The sequence below is a fragment of the Macrobrachium nipponense genome, chromosome 37 (genome assembly GCF_015104395.2).
Source record: "Macrobrachium nipponense isolate FS-2020 chromosome 37, ASM1510439v2, whole genome shotgun sequence".
Lineage (NCBI taxonomy): Eukaryota > Metazoa > Arthropoda > Malacostraca > Decapoda > Palaemonidae > Macrobrachium > Macrobrachium nipponense.
The window spans coordinates 47,788,607-47,808,691 of NC_061097.1; the positions used below are offsets into that span (position 1 = coordinate 47,788,607).

At 36.7% G+C, this 20,085-nt stretch overlaps 1 protein-coding gene across 6 annotated transcripts in view; it reads left to right on the top strand.

Moving 5' to 3' along the window:
* Positions 1 to 18,329, top strand: part of LOC135209245 (band 3 anion transport protein-like) — a 396,919-nt gene extending 378,590 nt beyond the window's left edge. For 5 of the 6 annotated variants that reach the window (XM_064241945.1, XM_064241942.1, XM_064241941.1 and 2 more), the window contains 14 exons: positions 2,427 to 2,628; positions 3,376 to 3,607; positions 9,749 to 9,943; positions 10,111 to 10,417; positions 10,758 to 10,997; positions 11,206 to 11,354; positions 11,651 to 11,907; positions 12,254 to 12,446; positions 12,619 to 12,875; positions 13,961 to 14,175; positions 14,478 to 14,686; positions 14,914 to 14,937; positions 15,944 to 16,117; positions 16,242 to 18,329. In XM_064241945.1, coding sequence (XP_064098015.1) covers positions 2,427 to 2,628; positions 3,376 to 3,607; positions 9,749 to 9,943; positions 10,111 to 10,417; positions 10,758 to 10,997; positions 11,206 to 11,354; positions 11,651 to 11,907; positions 12,254 to 12,446; positions 12,619 to 12,875; positions 13,961 to 14,175; positions 14,478 to 14,686; positions 14,914 to 14,937; positions 15,944 to 16,117; positions 16,242 to 16,346 — 2,759 coding nt within the window. In that variant the 3' untranslated portion in view covers positions 16,347 to 18,329. The remainder of the gene's footprint in view (positions 1 to 2,426; positions 2,629 to 3,375; positions 3,608 to 9,748; positions 9,944 to 10,110; positions 10,418 to 10,757; positions 10,998 to 11,205; positions 11,355 to 11,650; positions 11,908 to 12,253; positions 12,447 to 12,618; positions 12,876 to 13,960; positions 14,176 to 14,477; positions 14,687 to 14,913; positions 14,938 to 15,943; positions 16,118 to 16,241) is intronic. The other variant, XM_064241944.1, reaches the window with a different exon arrangement.
* The last annotated feature ends 1,756 nt before the right edge of the window (positions 18,330 to 20,085 follow it).

Here is a 20,085-nt window from a genome sequence, read left to right on the forward strand (position 1 = left end):
CTGGTCTTTGGTAGGGACTTGTTAGACATTAGGGCAGGTCGCAATCAAGTAGTTGCACCTGAGGCAATAAAAGCTTCGGATTTGTGAATTGAAGCTACGTTCATTGCATCAAGCAATCTTCAAACCACAGAGGAAGGTTTTTTGGGGCTTAAACATACTAATTTACTTACAGATTACGATTTTCTTGCAAGCTTTGTGTTCTATAGGTGTATGGTAAATTCTTTTACCGCCACGATGGCTTGGCATTTTTCTACGAAAGTTATTCGTAGCCCATTTGCCATCAATAGTATATAATTAATCGTAATGCCGCCTCACTTTTCCTTATTCACCCCCACTAAATTATGTTGTCCGTTCATTTTCACGGACCCATCGACAATTTGTTGTGTCTGTGCTCGTAAAAATTTATTTTTTCTCTCCGCAAACTCTTATTACCTTGGTGTAGATAAAAACTTTTATTGATTTTTTCAATAATCTGCAGCTTTCTCGCCTGTCAGATATGAAACGGTAAAACTAATGAAACAATTACAAAGAGAGTTTGATGTTAAGAAGGATGTGTCATGATAATTGCCAGTGTTCTCTAATTGGGTTCTTAAATGCCCATGGGTATGGGAAGTCCATGAAAACTTTGAGGGTCAGGGTCACTTGTTAAGGTTTTTTTTTTTTCTATAGCCTTTTAATATCCAACCGCAGCTACATGCACGGTATCGATCCTTATAAATATTCTCTCTCTCTCTCTCTCTCTCTCTCTCTCTCTCCTCTCTCTCTCTCTCTCTCTCTCTCTCTCGGTTTTCTTTAGTAATGATAGTTGCAGTTTCTTATAGCTCTTACCATTTATTTACATTCAGCCTAAGGCTTTAACTGCTGCGGATATGAATACAAGACGCAAATTTAGACAGTACCATAATTTTAGAAATTTTTGGTATTTTATAGTGAACTTCCATGTTTTTCTACCAAGTAGAACGTCTTGAACTTCACCTCGCCGTGGCTTTCGCTTCCATTGGCATGGACAATTCGGCTTTCAGGAGAGTCCAATCTCCCTTGTGTCTTAGAGTAGCTTATTCTTTCAGTGCCACAAATTTCACCAAAAATGGGACCGGAAGTTGACTGATGGAAGTCGGTCGGGGACCTTCCATTATTTATTTCGTTACGGTCCACTCGCTCCCTGTCTATAAATGTGTTGGTTCGGAATGTATCTCTTGTTTATAGAGAGCACTAGTACCAAAAATATTGTTTATCGACAGCCGACGCTTTTCCAGTATAGGGTAGCTTCTTCACACATAATGAGACAAATTTATTGCTTCTGTCGTCCTGCGTGCTGTTGTTTTCTAGGTCTTAGATTATGTAATTTCAGATGAGATATGCTCATTGTTTTTACTCTCTCTCTCTCTCTCTCTCTCGGGAGAATCGACATGACTTTCACATGCTTACCTTTAGTCTTTTATGCAAGACACTGGTTTCCAAGTTATTCGAGTTGAATCTGAAGTTGGTAACCTCAACACTTTTGTGCTTATTGCCAAGGATCATAAGGATAAAAGCAAATCGTTTGAACCGAAGGGGTATTCATTTGCTTAGTCTGTTGAGGTCTCAAATGTGGTCTGGTCAATTTGCAAATCTGAGCCGCTGCAAACGATCGGGGAGGTCTATGAGCCGGGCAGTAATTAAATAGCTTCATTTCTTTTCTTTTGTTAACATAGCTAATCAGTGACAAAAGTGCTCGTGATAGACGTAGAAGTAGGAAAGCCACTGGTAGTGTTAAAAAGTAAAGACCAGTTCACCCGACGCTTTCATTTATTGTGTACAAATCTCCAGTGCTAAGTTGAATAATAACTTGTTTTTAATTTGTACCCAAAGAATGTGTACGTAATGCATGAAACTGTTTGGTAAATTAATTTTAACGATAGTAATTGTCTGTAAAATTCAGGCTAGATTTTTTTCTTTTGTTTTTGGTGTCATTTGTGACCTTTTTATCTGTTTATTTTTATTTTTATTATTTTTTTTAGTACATGAGCGTTTAAAGTAATATCTTTTATGCACACGCATGAATTTGGTTTGCATATTTTTGAAAGTATGGGCAGAATTTATCTGTGATTATCAGCTTACTTTTATTTTCACAATATAGTAGCACGTGTTTTTTTTATAAAGTTTGTAAATACAATTCTCTCTGCTGTGCTTTTTCTTTTTTCACCTTAATTTAATATGTGAAAGCTTTCCGAGCTAGTTAATAACTTATTTATTATTATTATTTTGCATGAATGCTTCCATGTTGAAACTACAACATAATAGTAATGGTTACTGTCAGTGCCTCCATTTGCAGTAAATATTATCAGTGTCCATTACAACTACGAATTGTCTTGTAGCTGGAACTTTCTTTTGCAGCCTCATTTGAAGTCTCCTCACTCATATTTGTGTTTCCTATCCTCCTGCAGGTGCCGTACTGCTCGACCTGGAGGAACGCGACCTCCCTAGCATCGCCGCCAGGGTGGTCGATAAGATGATCGCCTGCGATCAGATCCCACCGGACCAACGCGATGCCGTAATACGCGTCCTTCTCCTCAGGCACAGACACATCCGCGATAACCATTCGTCCTTCAGGCTCCCCTCCCGTGGATCCAAAAGTGCCCTTGCAAGGTGATTGCCTAGTCCCTTATTCGTTTTTTATTTTTTTATTTATATATTTATTTATTTTTTTGTAGCTGGCCATTATAAGATACTATTTATGTGTTGCATCTTATATGTTAAACGCATTCAGTAGACTACATAGCAGTATACATGTAATTTACAGAGCAATACATTTATATATATATATATATATATATATATATATAGTATATATATAGATAGTATATAATAGTATATATATAATATTAATAGATAGATATAGATATATGATATTGTATATATATAGATTTATATATATAATATATATACTAAGATATAGTATTATAATTATAGATATATATATATATATGATATTACGTTTTATACGTGTTTTTGACAATACCACGCCCTTTTGTAATGATGGTAAATGCTGGCATAATTTCACAAATTTGTCCTTATCAAACATACTGAGAATTTCACCTAAAAAATGCCAGGCGATATATGAGAAGTGGTGCGCCTCCGACATCCATACTTTAATTGCGGTACAATACTTTCATGTCAACCAGTAACTTCGTTTATATACTTTAGTTTAAAAAAAAATGCCATTACTGACCTTGCCACAAATTTGTGCGTCCTTAACTTCGGTCAAAAGAAGGTGAATATATCTCACATCCCTAGGAATACTTGATTTTTATATTTTTAAAATTTGGGTAGACTACTACTACATACTTGATCTCTTTTACGCTTTCATTGAAAATGTACGTATTCGCACTACAGCTCCGATGAGAAGTTGGCGACGTCACCCACATCCCTGAGTTTGGACGGCGGTAGCAGCCTCAGAGCTTCGGTGCGGAAAGCGGGCCTGTCCAACCTCTTCCACGTCAACACCTTCGCTGGATTCCGCCGTCAGAACACCGAGGACAACATCACCTCGAACGGAAATGTCACGAAGGAACAATCCCAAGACAAGAAAGAGAAAGGCGTGAACAGAGAAGAAAGCTACACACAGGTAAGTCAATTATTGCGACGTAGGGTTCAGATTAGCTTCATCTTTTACTGCGCGTGACAAACGTTTACGTGGTATGGAATAACTGTTATTTTTTTAACGACATCCGGTTTGTAGAACAATCTAAATTGTTAACCCGCAAGCTTGACGGATATTGAAAAGGACTATATATTATCCGAATGAATCTCAAAATTTTTGTAAGGAACTAAACACGTAAGGGAATATGGAAAAAACTGATTAGTTTTTTTTTACACAAAAATAGGAAACTGTAATTAGCTTGAAACATGTCATCGTTTCTTCTGTTGTAGCAATTTGACAGTAAGGAACATTTGTTCTCCATTTGGGCATTTGCCTCCACGCCCATTGATTTTCCGCAAACTGGGCACGAGTTCCGCAGACCACAATATTTCCACCTAAGGACTTCCGAGACGCTCTTCCGTATCAGGCGAAACACGCGTGACCTTGACATTTCAAGTCAGCGCGAGAAATAAACGATGGGACTGTAGATATAGGAAGACCTGATGCGGAAGCTGGACGTAGGAAGAACATAGGTCAAAGAGGGTATATAGTACACTGCAATTTCGCAATAAAGCGGAAGTGTTTTTATCTCGGCTAGCTTTTGAAACAAATGTTTAGTGTGAGTCTGCATACACAAATCCTGACTTGTTCTTCTTGAGCAACCCACGGCAATCATAAAATATTCTTTTAATTGGACGGAAAAAAGTAAAATCAATTGTCTTCTTGTTAATCCAATTGAAAATACTTGAATAACGAAATTCAAAGTGAGAAGTGAGAGTCCCTCTTTCAAATCTTGACCTTTGTTGGCCAGATCCCGCGTAATGAACAGAAAATGTCATTCGTTACGGATAAACCAATTGATATTGTTTATGTCTAAAGTCTTAGAATTTTTTGTTAATGTTTTTGTAACCATCTGTATGCTCACCGTTACACACACCGCCAATCCAGCTCTGGTATTTAGTCAAGCAGCCTTTTGAACCTCCTCACAGGGAATTTCCCTCTTGAATTTTATACACCGCTGACTCTTTGTCTGTTACTGTTCATTACTGACGTCAAGCTAAAAGTAGTTATCCTTGTTGGCTTTTCGGCCGCGCTGCAAGAGTTGGCCCGGTTGAATGCCATAGGGCGGCTCCCGAAGACCACATTTCATAGCCTATGATGGAAGTGCCCGATCGGCAGACCGTTGTTAAAGCTTATGGTATTTGTATCAGAACGGTATTCGGGAAGTTCTCTCTCTCTCTCTCCTTTTTTTAGGAGGAGAACTTGCATGCTTTTCTTGTTTTGCTCTTACCCTGTCTTGTCTTGGTGCCATACAAATGACGTTGTGACTTCGTACGTATGTTAAGTTTAAATCTCTCTCTCTCTCTCTCTTGTGACTTCGTACGTATGTTAAGTTTAATCTCAACTCTTCTCTTCAAAATCTCCTCTCTCTCTCTCTCTCTCTTCTCTCTCTCTCTCTCTCTCTCCTCTCACACACACAGTTTAATCAAGAATTGACTTTTAAAGTGTAGATGCCTCAACAACCTTTTGTTTGATGATATATATATATATATATATAGATTATATATATTATATATATATATATATTTATATATATATATATATATATATATATAAAATGCATTATATCAGACAAGGCTTTATATATACCTAAGCACAATATAATTAGAAATGTCGAAAGAGAAGTGATACTTCATACTACATTCAGTCATTTTTAAAACTTTAATTAACGCTGCATTTGATGCCTGGCGTAACCAAGGTAGTCAGTGTTGGTATTATATAGTCGGAAGCTCTCTTAAGTAAGGATTTGACAGTTCGGTGTGGAACGCTTCCGTTTGGTGGGATGGAGAAGGCTCTTTATTCCTTTCCATCACTTTATATAGTTTATGTCCAATGATTTTACTTATGTAGGTCCCCCCCCCCTTTTTTTTTCTCTCTCCCCTGTAAGTTTTTTTTTTTTTTTTGCACAAGCTTGCTTTTTTTTGCCTGCACAAACATTTTTTTTTTTTTTTTTTTAAATCAAATATGTTAGCGAGGGCGAGAGTGAGAGAGGTAAAAAGTTGGTCGACTAGTCCAATATTGCCTTGGATGGAGGAGAGCGATGATCGTCGCTGCCCTTGATAGAAAGGACAAGACTGTACGGTTCGCTTTACGCAAGAAACTCGTCGTTCATGGGTAGCGCAACGTAATCGTTAACATTTCCAGGAAGGCGCTGAGTCACTTTTGGACAGAATAAAAGAAAAGTGTGTTTTTCCCATCGGAAATCTCTGGAGCGAAATCGTCTATCTATAGAGAAGTATGACTTCTCTGTCAACATTTCTATCTATATTGTGCTTAGGTATATTTAACGAAACTAAGTTAGAAGATAGAAACTGCAAAATTTATGAAATTTGAAAACATAACGAAGTGAGAAGATTGATAGAATATGTAAAGTTCTTTGAAATAGTTTGAAAACATAACTAAGTGACAAGATAGATAAAAAATGTAAAATTTGATGAAATCGTTTGAAAACATAACTAAGTGAGAAGATAGATAGAAAATGCAGTAATATTATAAGATTTTCTCAAGGCCAAAACCGCTTGAGCCCGATCAGGTACTGCTGCCTCTCTTAACAGGTGGGACTACGTCTTTCATTCTATTACGTTTTACACATCAGAGAAGCGCAGCACGGTTGTACGTACTGAATTAAATATGGGTTTGAAGTGTCAAGTTTTAATAGACCATAACTGTGAATTCCAACAGTCAGTATCATTTTTGATAATATTGTTCCATGCTAATAGAAGAAGGTCGTGTCAGCCAACACCTTCGAAGGCAAAGGGAAGCAACGCCTTGCGGTGAGCTACAAAACTTTACGCCACGCCCTACTGCTAAGATTTTATATATATATATATATATATATATAATATATATATATAATATATATATATCCGGCCGCTTACTTTGTGTAATAGGCTAGATTAATTAGAATCACATTGCCCATTCAAATTAAATTAGACCATGCACATTAACAGCGAGCCAGAGTTAACATGCTAGTATGTTATTACTGCTGAATGTACTCCATTTATATCTTGACCATTGCGCGATTTTGTCGCTGAGAATTTGGAAATAATGTCTGTGCTACTGCGACTGCGCCTTCACGCTCTCTCCGTCCTTTGTTCTATTCCGATCACATGGAAGATACAGTGTCAGACTAAGAACTTAAGGGCTAATTAATGTATCTGGATATTAATAATCATCCACTGCTTCTCTGCTATGTATCTTGGTTTTCAGTCCTCATGCCCATGTTATTATTACCATAATTATAAATTATCAGCATAGTATTTGTGGGATTCAGGTTGGAAATAGTTTTCGAAGCCCTGTATTGAAGAACCCGTTTGTATCACTTGTTTTAGACAGGGCTATAATTTAGCTCCTATTGAGTTTTGTAGAAGTTAGGAGTGGGTTGTAGTTCCTTCTATGATGGTCATTATATCTCTCTCTCTCTCTCTCTCTCTCTCTCTCTCTCTCTCTCTCTCTCTTGCACTTTCCCTTTGAAAAGACACTGGGACGGCAGGATGCCAAGGTTCGTTGGCCCTCATGGATAAGGCCGCATTTCCTTGTTTTTGTCGTGCCCTTCCGTTCATGACACGGGCATCTCGAGTGACCATTCCACAGCAGTCTCTCATTAGCAACTTGACATCGGTTTGAGTTGCCAAAGTCCTTAATCACTTATTTTATTTCCTTTCATATTTCTTGAAAGGAAAGCTCCTGTCGCGAATTAGGCATTAATTTTTTTTTGGAGGGGAAGGGTTGTTGTGGGGTTGGGGGTGTGGGAGGAAGTGCATAAATGAAATCGTGGTTCTATCTTGAAATAGATTAAAAGCACAGCCACTCTACTTGTAGGTTGAAGATCAAAGCCGGATGCGTTTGTCGCAAGGAGAATACTGATGTGCGAATGCTTGGAAGTCGTTAAAAACTAGTTTCCACTGTAAATGAAGCCACCCTTTTTATTATTATTATTATTATTATTATTATTATTATTATTATTATTATATTATATTATTATTATTTTATTATTATTATTATTAAAAGTAGTAGTAATAGCAGCTGATATAAAAAAACTTAAAATGAAAAAGTAAAAAAAAGAAAAAAGTAAAAAAAAACTTTCTCGTCTTGCTATTGGTTCCAAATTCTCCTATAAAACGATTGTAAAGCTAAAAGCTTTTTTTTTTTTTTCTTACTGTTGCTACCTTAAAGATATGCAGTGTGCTTTCATCCCTCCTCGCTTGCAGGAAGCAAGTGTCTTCATTGAAATGGATCCTAACGCTGCCTATGATTTAATCCCTGTATACAACGGCTATCAAACACTTGGTTTCTAATGTTCAGGGTTTCAAAGGTAAAATGTAGATAAACATTTCCCAGTTAGGACCCAGCTTGATAGAGAGAAAAAGTGATGAATGTACTGAAAGGTAACTAAATTCCCCTTAAGCAAATCGAAAACAATAATTTAGTCATTGCGATGTTAAATAAAAGAGAACATGTTTATTATTTGGAAGTTGACTTGGCTGTTTCTCCACGTGCCTCGTTTAGTCCTTTCATATCAATGAGCTCTGAAGTTATTTTGGGATATCACCTCAGTGCTAGTCATTCGTTTATTCAGTATTATGACTTGTTATTGTAACGAAAATTTTGTGGCTTTTCAAGTTGTCGCCATAACGCGGTAACTTGTCAACTAGTTTGTCATTTTGTTTGTTTGTATGGCGCTTTTACGTTGCATGGAACCAGTGGTTATTCAGCAACGGGACCAACGGTTTTACCGTGACTTCCGAACCACGTCGAGAGTGAACTTCTATCACCAGAAATAGACATCTCTCGCTCCTCAATTGAATGGCCGAGAATCGAACCCGCGACCACCGAGGTGGGACGCCAACACCATACCAGCCACGCCGCTGATGCGCTTTTTGTCATTTTGATTTTACTATATGGACTTGAGTGCATCTGTTTTAATTTACTCGCATCAGGCCGTTCCTTCATACTACTTTGACTTTTAGGGCCATCGGTGGAGTAAATTTAACCAGTATGTTTTGCCCCTCTATATTTTTGTGTGCATTATACCTTGCAGGACGTCGAATGCAATGGACAGATTTTCTTTATTTAAACACAGTGTATTTTATACTCTGTCTTTCCTTTCACTCACTTGAATGATTCTCTCTCTCTCTCTCTCTGTTTAATTTATTTATATGTATGGTGTACTTTCTCTCTCTCGTTTCACGTAGATAAAACTGTGCACGGCTGCACAGCTATTTTTCCGTGTTTTTCTCTTATTGAAGAAAGGAAGGACATGATCTAGTCCAAACAAACTTTGCTTGTCATACAATCGGACTTCCATTTGATTGGAATTCAGTAGTCGAGCGACATCTCAGGTGATCCTAACTGCAAGATAGGATTAATAAAAAAAATAAGCGTTGCCTGTCGTTGCATATGCGCGATGCTTACTTAATCTTTGTAGACTATATATTTCATTATTCTGTTGCCGTCCTGCCCAAGGAAACGAGCACTGTATGAATGAAGGCCGTTGCCTCAAGGTTCCCTATGAAGGAATAGAGAGCTTACGAGGGCGTTATCTTCCAGCTCTTCACCCTCTCTTCACCCCCTCCACCTCTTGTCTACGCTCCCTTCTTGCGATGATTCATTCATGAAGGGGAGAATGTTTTCTTCTTCTTCTTCTTCTTCTTTTTTATATACAAAACCAGCTTCTCTTTGGTTATGAAATTTGGTTTTGGCCTAAACCTGAAGCATTTGATTGCGAGAGTGAAAAAAGGATACTGTAATGGGGCTACGCTTTTGAACCTGAGAGTAAGAGTACTACTATTTGGTGTCATGCAACTTTTAAGGTCGTCGCTGACTCGTGGCCTTGCGCTGAGAGGGGCTTCCCCGCATACTCAAGCCAGTCCATGAAAGATGTTTTTCTTTCTTCTTTTTTTATAGCGGCTATTATTCTGAGCTTGAGTATTCAAGGCTTGCATATGCTTTTTGTAATTTCTTGAATAGCTATATCCAATCGAGTTGGTTTCAGGTTTTTCCTTTCAATTGTGTTGAATGTATTGTCATCACAGTAACCACATTTCATTTGGTCTCCATCTCCAGATCGATATTGAGGACTTGTCTCCGAAAGAGAGGGAAGCGAGAGAAAGTGCGCGAAAAAACAGCGAACTGATGAAGAAGATCCCCGAAGGAGCCGAAGCCACAGCCGTTCTCGTAGGCGCCGTCGATTTCCTGAAGCAGCCTACCATTGCCTTCGTCAGGCTTGCAGAGGGCGTCATGATGGATAACCTAGTTGAGGTACGTAGCAATTCCTTCTATTTCACTCAACCATTCACTTATTTTGAGTGTCACTGAAAGACCAGGCCTGAAATATATTCTTTTAACATTCTTGAAGGTTGGTCAACTAGTCTTACCTTTTTAGTGCTTACATATCAAATTTGTTACTTTTTCTTTCTTTTTGGTAGGTTCCCATTCCAGTAAGGTTCATGTTTGTGTTGCTTGGGCCCTTCCATGGCGAAATGGACTACCATGAGGTAGGGCGATCCATCTCCACTCTCATGTCCGACAAGGGCTTCCATGAAGTGGCCTACCGAGCACATTCCCGTGGTCAGTTACTTTCCGCTATCAATGAATTCCTCAACGCTTCCATCGTTCTTCCACCTTCTGACTGGAACAACAAGGATCTTGTTCCAGTCGATGACATCAGAGCCAAGGCTAATCAGATCATGAAGAAGAAGGAAAGCATGCGAGCACGCAAACAATCAGAGCAAGGTGAGACCTTAATTATCATTTGATGTTCTTATTTATGAACAGATGGGTTATGATAGAGGTGGAGGGCAGAAGAGTCAGGGGAAGGCCAAAGTTCAGGTGGAAAGATAAATTATTGAATGGCTTGAAGGAAAAGGGTCTTCAAGAGAAAAAAATATACAGGACAGAGGAATATGGAGAAGGCTGACTAGAAACAGCGACCCCATATAGAAATGGGAAAAGCTGAAAGTAAAGAAGAGGAAGAAGTAGATTAGTTTTCATTGGTCAAAACGTCTTGATTTTGTCTATTAGATAAGTGTTTTGTATTAAACTGTTTTGTTAACATACCCCTTGTACTTTTCAGGAGCAGCTGTGGCCCCAGTGTCTGCAGGTGATGGAGATGATGGGGACAGAAAACCTCCTCCGCGTAATCCACTCATTCGCCATGGCAAACCATTCTATGGTTTGATTCAGGATATCAAAATCCGTTATCCGAAATACCTGAGTGATATTAAGGATGGCATCAGTGGTCAGGTTTTAGCATCTGCCTTTTTCATCTTCTTTGCTTGTCTGTCTGCGGCCATCACCTTCGGTGGCATGTATGGTAAGCATAGGTCTGGAGAGACTGGACACACTTGAGATTCTGGTACATGATATGAAGCATATTTTACTATGAATAACAAGCTCTTATGGAAAGTTTACCGAACCACTTAAGTGTTCATGGTTTTTTGTTTTTAAAGTATTTCTTTCCACTCATGAATCATATTTGATAACCATGACATGGTAATCATGACTGATTGTTGTCATTTTAGGTGATCAAATGGATAATTACGTTGGTGTTGGAGAAACACTACTCTTGTCTATGGTCAATGGATTAATCTACGCTATGTTTGCCTGCCAACCGCTGATCATCGTTGGAGCAACAGGCCCACTTATGGTCTTTGACTTCAGTCTCTACAAGGTAAAAGAATATTTATTTGCAAACATCTGTGTACCTGATGATGAGTATTTTCATTATATTATTACAGACACTTTCACATATTTGGTAAAATTTTATTTATAGTGGTGAATGAGAATAAGCAAATATAATGTTAAGGTCAGTTGTAATAGTTTGTTGAAGAAGACATGTAGTAGAGTTCCCCTGAAAATATTAGTCTTCAATAGCAAATCCAACTGACAAAGAATTGTTCAGCACATCCACACAAATATTGTTACACATAAATGTACTGAGCTCATGAATTTGTTTATTTTTTTCAGTTTTGTGAGTCGAATGATATAGATTTCTTGTCCATAAGAGTCTGGATTGGGGTCTGGATGACTGTCGCTACACTAATCATTGCTGCCTTTGAAGGTGTAGTTATTGTGAAAAAATTCACCAGATTTACAGAAGAAATTTTCTCATCCCTCGTGTGCCTTATTTTCATTTACGAGGCCATTGCGAAACTTGTTGCTATTTTTATAGCTCATCCCCTGCAGGCAACTTATGGAGTAATGGATTCCAGCAATAACTCTATGTAAGTAAATGTGGATAAATACCAATGCAATTCTGTCTCTCAACTTCTGTTAGAAAATCCATCTTATATTTGCAGTAAACTAGTGAAAGGTATTTACTAATATATATTAATAGTTTTCTTAATGGATTTGCTTTGCAGAAGCTTGAGTCTGTGGTCTACTAGCTATTATATTAAGTCATTGCATACTGAAGATTGCTATTAGTTGCAGGCTTACTAGTAATTTCTTTTGAACTTGTGAAACTTTCTTATTGCTTCTAGAACTATACTACATAATTATATCAATGTTTTCATCAATTGGTACTTGAAATTATACTCCATTCTTGTAAATGCAAACATTCATTTACAGAATGAGTGGCATTATTGAGAATGGGACCCTTTTTAATGTAACTGATGGAAATGGCACTGACATTGAAGATGCTGTTATGTCAGTCGAAGCCCAGCCCAATACTGCGCTCCTCTCTTTTATTCTCACGATGGGAACCTTCATTATTGCTATCAAGCTGAAGAACTTCCGTAACTCTAAATTCCTTGGCAGAAGTGTAAGTATTGTATCCTTCCTTGGCTGCCTTTTATCTTCCTTTTTTGTCATTACAAATCTTTTGAAGAGCTGGGCAAATACTGCTGGGGCTCTTATGTTGAGGTATGTAGTAATAATAATAATATTGATAATAATGAATTTAAAGACTTGAGTTCATTGTTTTTTTTTTACAGATCAGAAGAGCTCTTGGTGATTTTGGTGTGCCAATCTCCATTGTCTTGATGGTTTCTTTAGATTTCCTGATTAAGGACACCTACACTGAGAAGCTCACCATGCCCGCAGGACTCTCGCCTTCTAAACCTGAGGTCCGAGGATGGCTAATCAACCCGTTCGGTGCTATTGACACCCTTCCAGTGTGGTGCATTTTCGCTGCAGCTCCTGCATCACTTTTGCTGTTGATTCTTGTTTTCTTGGAAGGAAATATCTGCCAGTAAGTTTGTTAGAAATAATGCATCTAACAATTTGAGTGACTAGATCTAGGTAAAGCAATAAGTAACTTGTATAAGCATGGGACATCTTCAGTAGTGCTAACTAATGCATTATTATTCAAATGGAGTATGTTAAAAGAACTGGTATTAGTATTACAATTTGGTTGCAGTTTTGATGTAGAAGTAAAATCTAATAATTCCAGATTTTTACTCTTTTGAGGTGGCATTTCTAAGAAATCTACCATTCTAAAATTCAATCATGCTTGGTATAACTCAAAAGACGGCTTATGAGAAATATCAGACTCTAGGGCAAGGTAGATATGCTTGGTGTGTTTCCCTTTATATTGTGAAAAAGGATGCAGAAATGAATTTTTTTTGGGCAAAGGATGCAGAAAAGAGGCATCTGGGAGCCGTTATATGCAGATAACTTAATATTTGGAGTGAACTCTGAGAAGAGATGGTGGAAATGTGAAAGAGGGGTGGGTGTGGTGTGTGTGAATGAATTCAATGCTTAAGTACTGAATGAAGCTGATAGTGTGACAAGAGGTGCTATGGATTACAAATTACACATGAATTACAAAATTTGCGAGGTCTAAAATATACTACAAGAGGAATATGAAAGGGGAATTTTTACCCATTTTTTGATAGATGGTCAAGTCTTAGTTAAGGGAGAACATATGTTAGAGAACATATGTTACCTGGAGGAGTAGTGCGTAAAGCCTATACTACTATATGAAACAGAAACATGGCACTGACAAGGGAAATGGAGTTTTTCAAGAGATGTGACCACAGAATGGTAAGACTCAGAGTTGAAGTATGGTGGGAAGAACATTATTGTAAATGAGGAGAAAAAATTAGATAGCTGGTTCTGTTTAGGATGGGAGCAGAGTTATTTAATCTAGTACTGGAATAAATATTTTTCTTAATGAGGTTTGACAGGATACAAAACTCAATACCATTATCTAAGTCAGACAAAAGATGTTAAAATTTAAAATAACTTTTGTCCAACTCAGAAGTGAATAGATGTAGAAATTTTTTAAGTAGCACATGAGAACCTTGCTAAAGAACTTGGCACTTTTATTTTCAGTCTCATCTTGAACAAGCCTGAGAAGAATATGGTGAAGGGAACGGGCTTCCATTTCGATTTGGTTCTTTTTGGTGTTATTAATTTCGTTTCCGGCATCTTCGGTGCTCCATTCATGGGCCCTGCTTGTGTACGAACAATCTCTCATGTAGCTGCTCTTACTGTTATGAGCACTAATCAAGCTCCTGGTGAATCCCCAAAAGTTCAGGGGGTACATGGTAAGCTTTTATATGTTTCAGTCATCATCACTTTTCTAAAATACAGTACAATGAATTATAAACTTGTGAGAATACATTAGCACTGAAAGATACATTCCAAAGTCAGCAATGCATACATTAATACTGCTTGTTCTTTTTTGTATTACAATACTTACTCGAAAGTTCTGAGGTACAAAGAGTAATATTTTGAGGATTTAGTTAAACCAGAATTTGTCAGTATATTTATGACTAACAGAAATGGGGAAATGTATTTCGGCAATGGTGTTAGAGAAACAATAACCTTGATTTTTTTAATCTTTCAGAACAAAGAATCAGCGGCTTCATTGTGTCCCTGTTGGTTGGATTGGCAGTATTCCTAACAGCTGCTCTTAACTTGGTGCCCAAAGCTGTATTGTTGGGTATTTTCTTATACATGGGAATATCAGCCACTGCTGGTATTCAGTTCGTTGAACGTTCAATGTTATTCTTAATGCCTGTCAAACATCATCCCAACGTCCCATATGTTAAGAAGGTCAGTTAGTTCAATAACTTTTCCAAATGTCTGAAATAACGTTCATTTCTCAGTAATCTTAATAGAACTTCTCCTAAGGATGGTTTTTGCTCCAAACTTTTCCTGAGTTTAAGAGTAACTACAGTAACTTGCACATAAAATTAAAGTGAAAAGTTTAGTACTGTAACTGTATGGGGATTGATTTATCATAAAATGAATCAAGTACATAATACTTTGGTTCTTCTCAGGTCTTGCATGGAGAAGTACAACTTGTAAGTTGTTCATCACAGAGTGAAGTGTTAAGTGAGACCTTTAAACTGTGTGAAGCAATGCATGGCTTCTAGAAAGCTCTAAAAAATTTCCGATAGGTTCCAGAGCTGCTTTTTTTTAATCTAGAAATATTTTAGTATAGTACCCAGAAAAGTATCTCTCATAGTGACAATCGTTTTGTACATAGGCTGGAAAATTATTGCAATGTAGAACTAAGTTTATGAAGACATGCCATTTAGGGGTGCTAGATTTATTGTAATTTACATAAAATATTTGATCATTTATTTTGTAAGTCTTCATGATTAGCGATCCCCTAGATTGGTTTCTTTGTTTTAGTCCGTCTTGCTTGTTTCTGAAACCTCACCGCTCTAGCATTCTTAAAGATTAAATTTCTCCCTTATGACTCCTGAAGAGAGGTTACATAGTACATAGTTAGATGTTGAATAAAATAAGATTTACTAAATAGGGTAAGTAATAGATACCACATATACCTTTATTTAGTTTAAAAAAAAGAGAGAGAGAGAAAAATTTTGTTGTAAACTCATGTTTAGTGCATGAAATATTTTATTTCTCAACTTTGATGTATTCTTTATTACAAAGAAAAGTAATGTATAGGTGGTGTTTAGAATTTACCTTTCATATATGTAATAATGGTTACATTTTTATTTTAAAGTAATGAGTAATGTATAGGTTGTGTTTAGAATTTACTTTTCATATATGTAATAATGGTTACATTTTTTCTTTTTAAAATTGGTTAAAACTTAAGGCTTTGTAAAAGAAGGAATTTTTAGACATTCTTCAGCAGTAATTTTTAATTCTGCATTTTTCTATTAATTCCTTAGAAATATAAATGGAATTTCAGTGCCAGTTAAATCCCAGCGAGAAAAAAATGTGTACATAGCCACTGTGGGGCATGAGATCATAAAAGCAGTTACAGTATAATTGTTTGCAACTACTACTCATTGGGCATTGCCCCACAAACTTACACCATTTTTTCTCCTTTTGCAGGTCCGTACATGGAAGATGCACGCTTTCACTGGATCCCAACTTGTCCTCCTTGGCGTATTGTGGGTTGTTAAGCAGTCACCTGCATCCCTTTGCTTCCCATTTTTGCTGCTGCTTCTCATTCCCATTAGATTATTCCTTTTCCCCTATGTTTTCACTGCCACAGAGCTCAATGCTGTAAGTATTATATAGTTTTAAACCTTTGAAATACTGCAACAGAATTTGTTCAATGTTGTTAGTAATGCACGGTCATTGCATTGCATTTTAATTAAATAAAATACATTTCATTTTTTCTTCACAGCTTGATGGAACGGAGGCTAATGCTGCCATGAATGATGAAGAGCCTGACTTCTTCGAGGAGACTCACGGCTTACCAACTCACATTAATCATGTCCACCAAAGCTGAGAAGTTCAAAAGCACCTGTGGGTTTTTTGAAAGTAGATCTGTTGTGCAGCTGTTACACAGCTTATACATACATTCCTTAAGTCTTCCAGCCATTATGTGACTGTAGAAAATATTTCATTGATTATTATTTTTATTTTATGCAATTTTTTAGTGGATACAAAGGGACTGTCAATGATCAAGGATTTTGTATATGCCTTAATTTCTACATTATGCAAGTCTTCCAATAGTTTGTATTTTATAGCAGATAAAGGCTCTAGTCATGTAAAGTGCAATTAATTGCCTTTTAAAATGAAAAAAAAAAATTTATGGAGATATTTCATCTACGATTTATATCTTCACTAGTTATGACTGAATCCAGAACACAAAAATGATTTAGCTTTTCCTGTGATTTTTAGAAAATTGCCTTTGAATTTTTCACAACCCATCTGGTTTGTAGAAGCTCTTGAGCAATGTACATTACCATTGTTATGTTTGAGGTCTAAACAGCCTAGCCTATAAGCAGTATGATAATGATCAATGTACAGTAGAGATAATCAAGGCTGTACAACAGAAAATGTGATATGAAAGAACCAGGCACAGGTTGGCATAAGTGAATTTATTCTTGTTGTTGTGACAATAGTACAAGACTTGCCATTCCATTGTGTGGTGCTGAATTGTGTATACTCCGGGATTGCTTACTTGAATTTTCTTGGCAAGAAAATGAAGGCTGTCATGTATGTGAGAAGTGACATTATATGTGTGTGTGTATACATATACATATTATATATATATATATATATATATATATATATATATATATATATATATATATATATATATATATATATATATATATTATATGTATAGGACTGTCAGTGCTCAATTGAAGATTTTATTTGAAATTGTCAAATCATATAACAAGATTCAGACAATTGTATTGTCTTGTTTCCAACTTGTTATGTGACTGTAGGTAAGGCAATATTGTAATTTGGTGCTCATATATATTGTAAGTATATATTTATTGATGGAAGTACCATTCTTATGCAGTTAACAGAAGTTCATTGTAATTCAAAGCCCAATTAGATACAGAACTGCATTGCAATTATTGACACTAGTTTTTCCATTGGTGTTAATCCTGGATTCTCAAGGGCAGTAATATCTATTTTTTTTAATGTCCTAAAAGTGCTGAAAGGTTTATAAAGTTTCCTAGTTCCTTTTCTTGATTGCCATAAATAGTCTGGTTTTACAGTGTTTAAAAGTTTTAAAACTATTTGAAGGGAAAATATGAGGGCATATGAGAAAGATCACTGGTGATCTTGGATGGGGAGTAGACACAAAAGACCCCTTTTCAGACAATGTCTAAAAGCTATACAGTATATAATTTTATTATCCCTAGCAAGTATCTAGGCCCTGGTTAAACATAATTTGTAAGGTCTTGTTGTAGTATTGGTGTGATATATTTTTTTTTTAATTTGCATTATTTACAATTTTTACCTCCAATACCATCAGCTAGTAACTTAGTTGTATGTTTTACTATTAATAGTTTTAGGTGTGCCAAATATTTTCCTATAATTGTTTTCATGAGAAAATTTGTCCACTACTATGATTTCAGACACTTAGACTGACCAATACTCAAGTAATGCCATTTTTATTTTTAACATTTTATGGTATATAGAATATATATATATCAGTTGAAAATGATTCCACAAAAGATATAGTGTGGATAGTATGAGGACAGCTTTGGAGGAATTATTTATAAAAATTCAAAAAGTTTAGTGTTGTCTATTTCCTCTGAAAAACTGTTCAATGTGCTTAAAGCTACCTATGTAAGGAACATAAACTGTGATGTAGCACGAGTGTCCATTTATATTGTAATATGCAGAATCTGACGGTTATAGTTAATTAGATTTTATCAAATTTGATAATTATACACACCTTATGTACATAATTATTGATATTAATCAGTCTCTTAAAAATATGGTATAATAAAAATTGACTGGTGAACGTGATTATCATTCATATCCTCTACTATGCGTTAATGTATATGGGAATGTCATTACGTTTCCGAGACTATTAGGCAAAGTCCTTTGATTTCTAGCCCTCAGTGCCACAAAGAGTAATATCAGCCAGGAAATTCAGCTCAATTAGTTAACCATAAAACGGATATATTAGTGCAAAATGGAAATATCGACTTGAGGGTTTTCCCTCTCCAGATTGAACTATTTCTTCATTTATTCACGTTGCTGTCAACTCTTAAAAAGTATGCTAGAGCCTTAACTGTACTTCAGTTTATTTATTGATAAGGCTTTTTATCTTACTTTATACTGTTTGTTTATATAAATAAGATCCTTTATAGCAAAAAATAAAAAAGGAATGAGTTCAACACTGTATAGGCCTACAGGTTCACATTCCCTTATCCGAAACCCTCTGTGTTTCGGTTTTTGGATTTCATTTCCAACAAAAACATTCCATAAAACTAAAAAAAAAATACAAAAGATCAAAATGCCGCAATTTGTTTATAAAATACTGTTCTAAAATATGGTTTTATTAAACTGAAAATATGGAGTTTCTTGGCTTGTGTTTGGTCATGGAATATGATTAGTTGGAAGAGATGTGCACTGCTGGAGGAGAGGAAGACTTAAAGCCCAAGAGGGAGAGAAAGAGGGATTAGCTTTAGTTATCCAATAACTAGGAATTACTCCGTCCTTTATACGTACAGTATATTTTCCCCGTTTTCTTTATCCAATAACTGAATTTCTCTCTCCTTTATAGTACGTATATTTTTCCCGTTTTCTATGGTGAAGGCCACACACTATAATCTAGGATGTTACGGTATGCCCAAAAGAGTTAAAGATTCGGTTGCACTGCATCTTGTAAAACTTTCTAAACAGTAGGAGAATGTGGAAAAACCAGAATGACCTGTTGACTACCGGAAATGAGCAGGAGGACATTGGTGGAGGAGAGCAAGCTAACAGAACTAGTGTTAGGTGAAGAAGAGAAGTGAACTTCAACTGGGGACGTGTTATATTGTATATGGAATGAAGTGCCCCTTAAAACAAAAGAGTCTTTTGTATAATATGTCTGTATGAGATTAAAGGAGACATCTCGCCATTAATGAAAATGAAAGACTTCCAATTATGTTTTATGAACAGTATAGGCGCTGAAATGACGATTTACACCGTAAATTAATTCCGGAAGGGGCGTAATGGCGCTAGAAAAAGGATGGCTTTACATAGAAGTGCCAGTGCCATCTTGCAAAAGTGTCACTCTCATTACTGAGTAGGCCACCGCAGGCACTCTTTCATTCATTAGTGGTAGTGCTGCCCACTGCCCACATTACTGCATAACTACGCCCTGCCAAAAGCAATGCCATTTTCCATTCTGTGGAACTGCCTGCACAGTCCACCACCTACCTACTTTACACCTTGCTTGGAACCTTGGGCCCCCATCAACTGCAGCAACATGACTGCTGAAGACTACAGAGCCTTCCTAGGAATCGGGAAGGGGATGAACATGGTGGGAGCAACTGAAAACGTGGTTCCAAGAAAACAGGTAGCTGCCGCTAAGGAGAGAGATGCACAGGAGAGACAGATGCAGTATGAGCTGGCCAAAGAAGAACAAGCGAGCTAGGGGAAAGAAGCAGAGACGGAGAAACCCACAGTTCGAACTAACCTCTGCTAGAGTGTATACAGCTGAAGGATTTCATTTCTTTGCTCCAAATCCTCTCCCCACCTTTCTATGTGAGAAACGTCCCCGGACG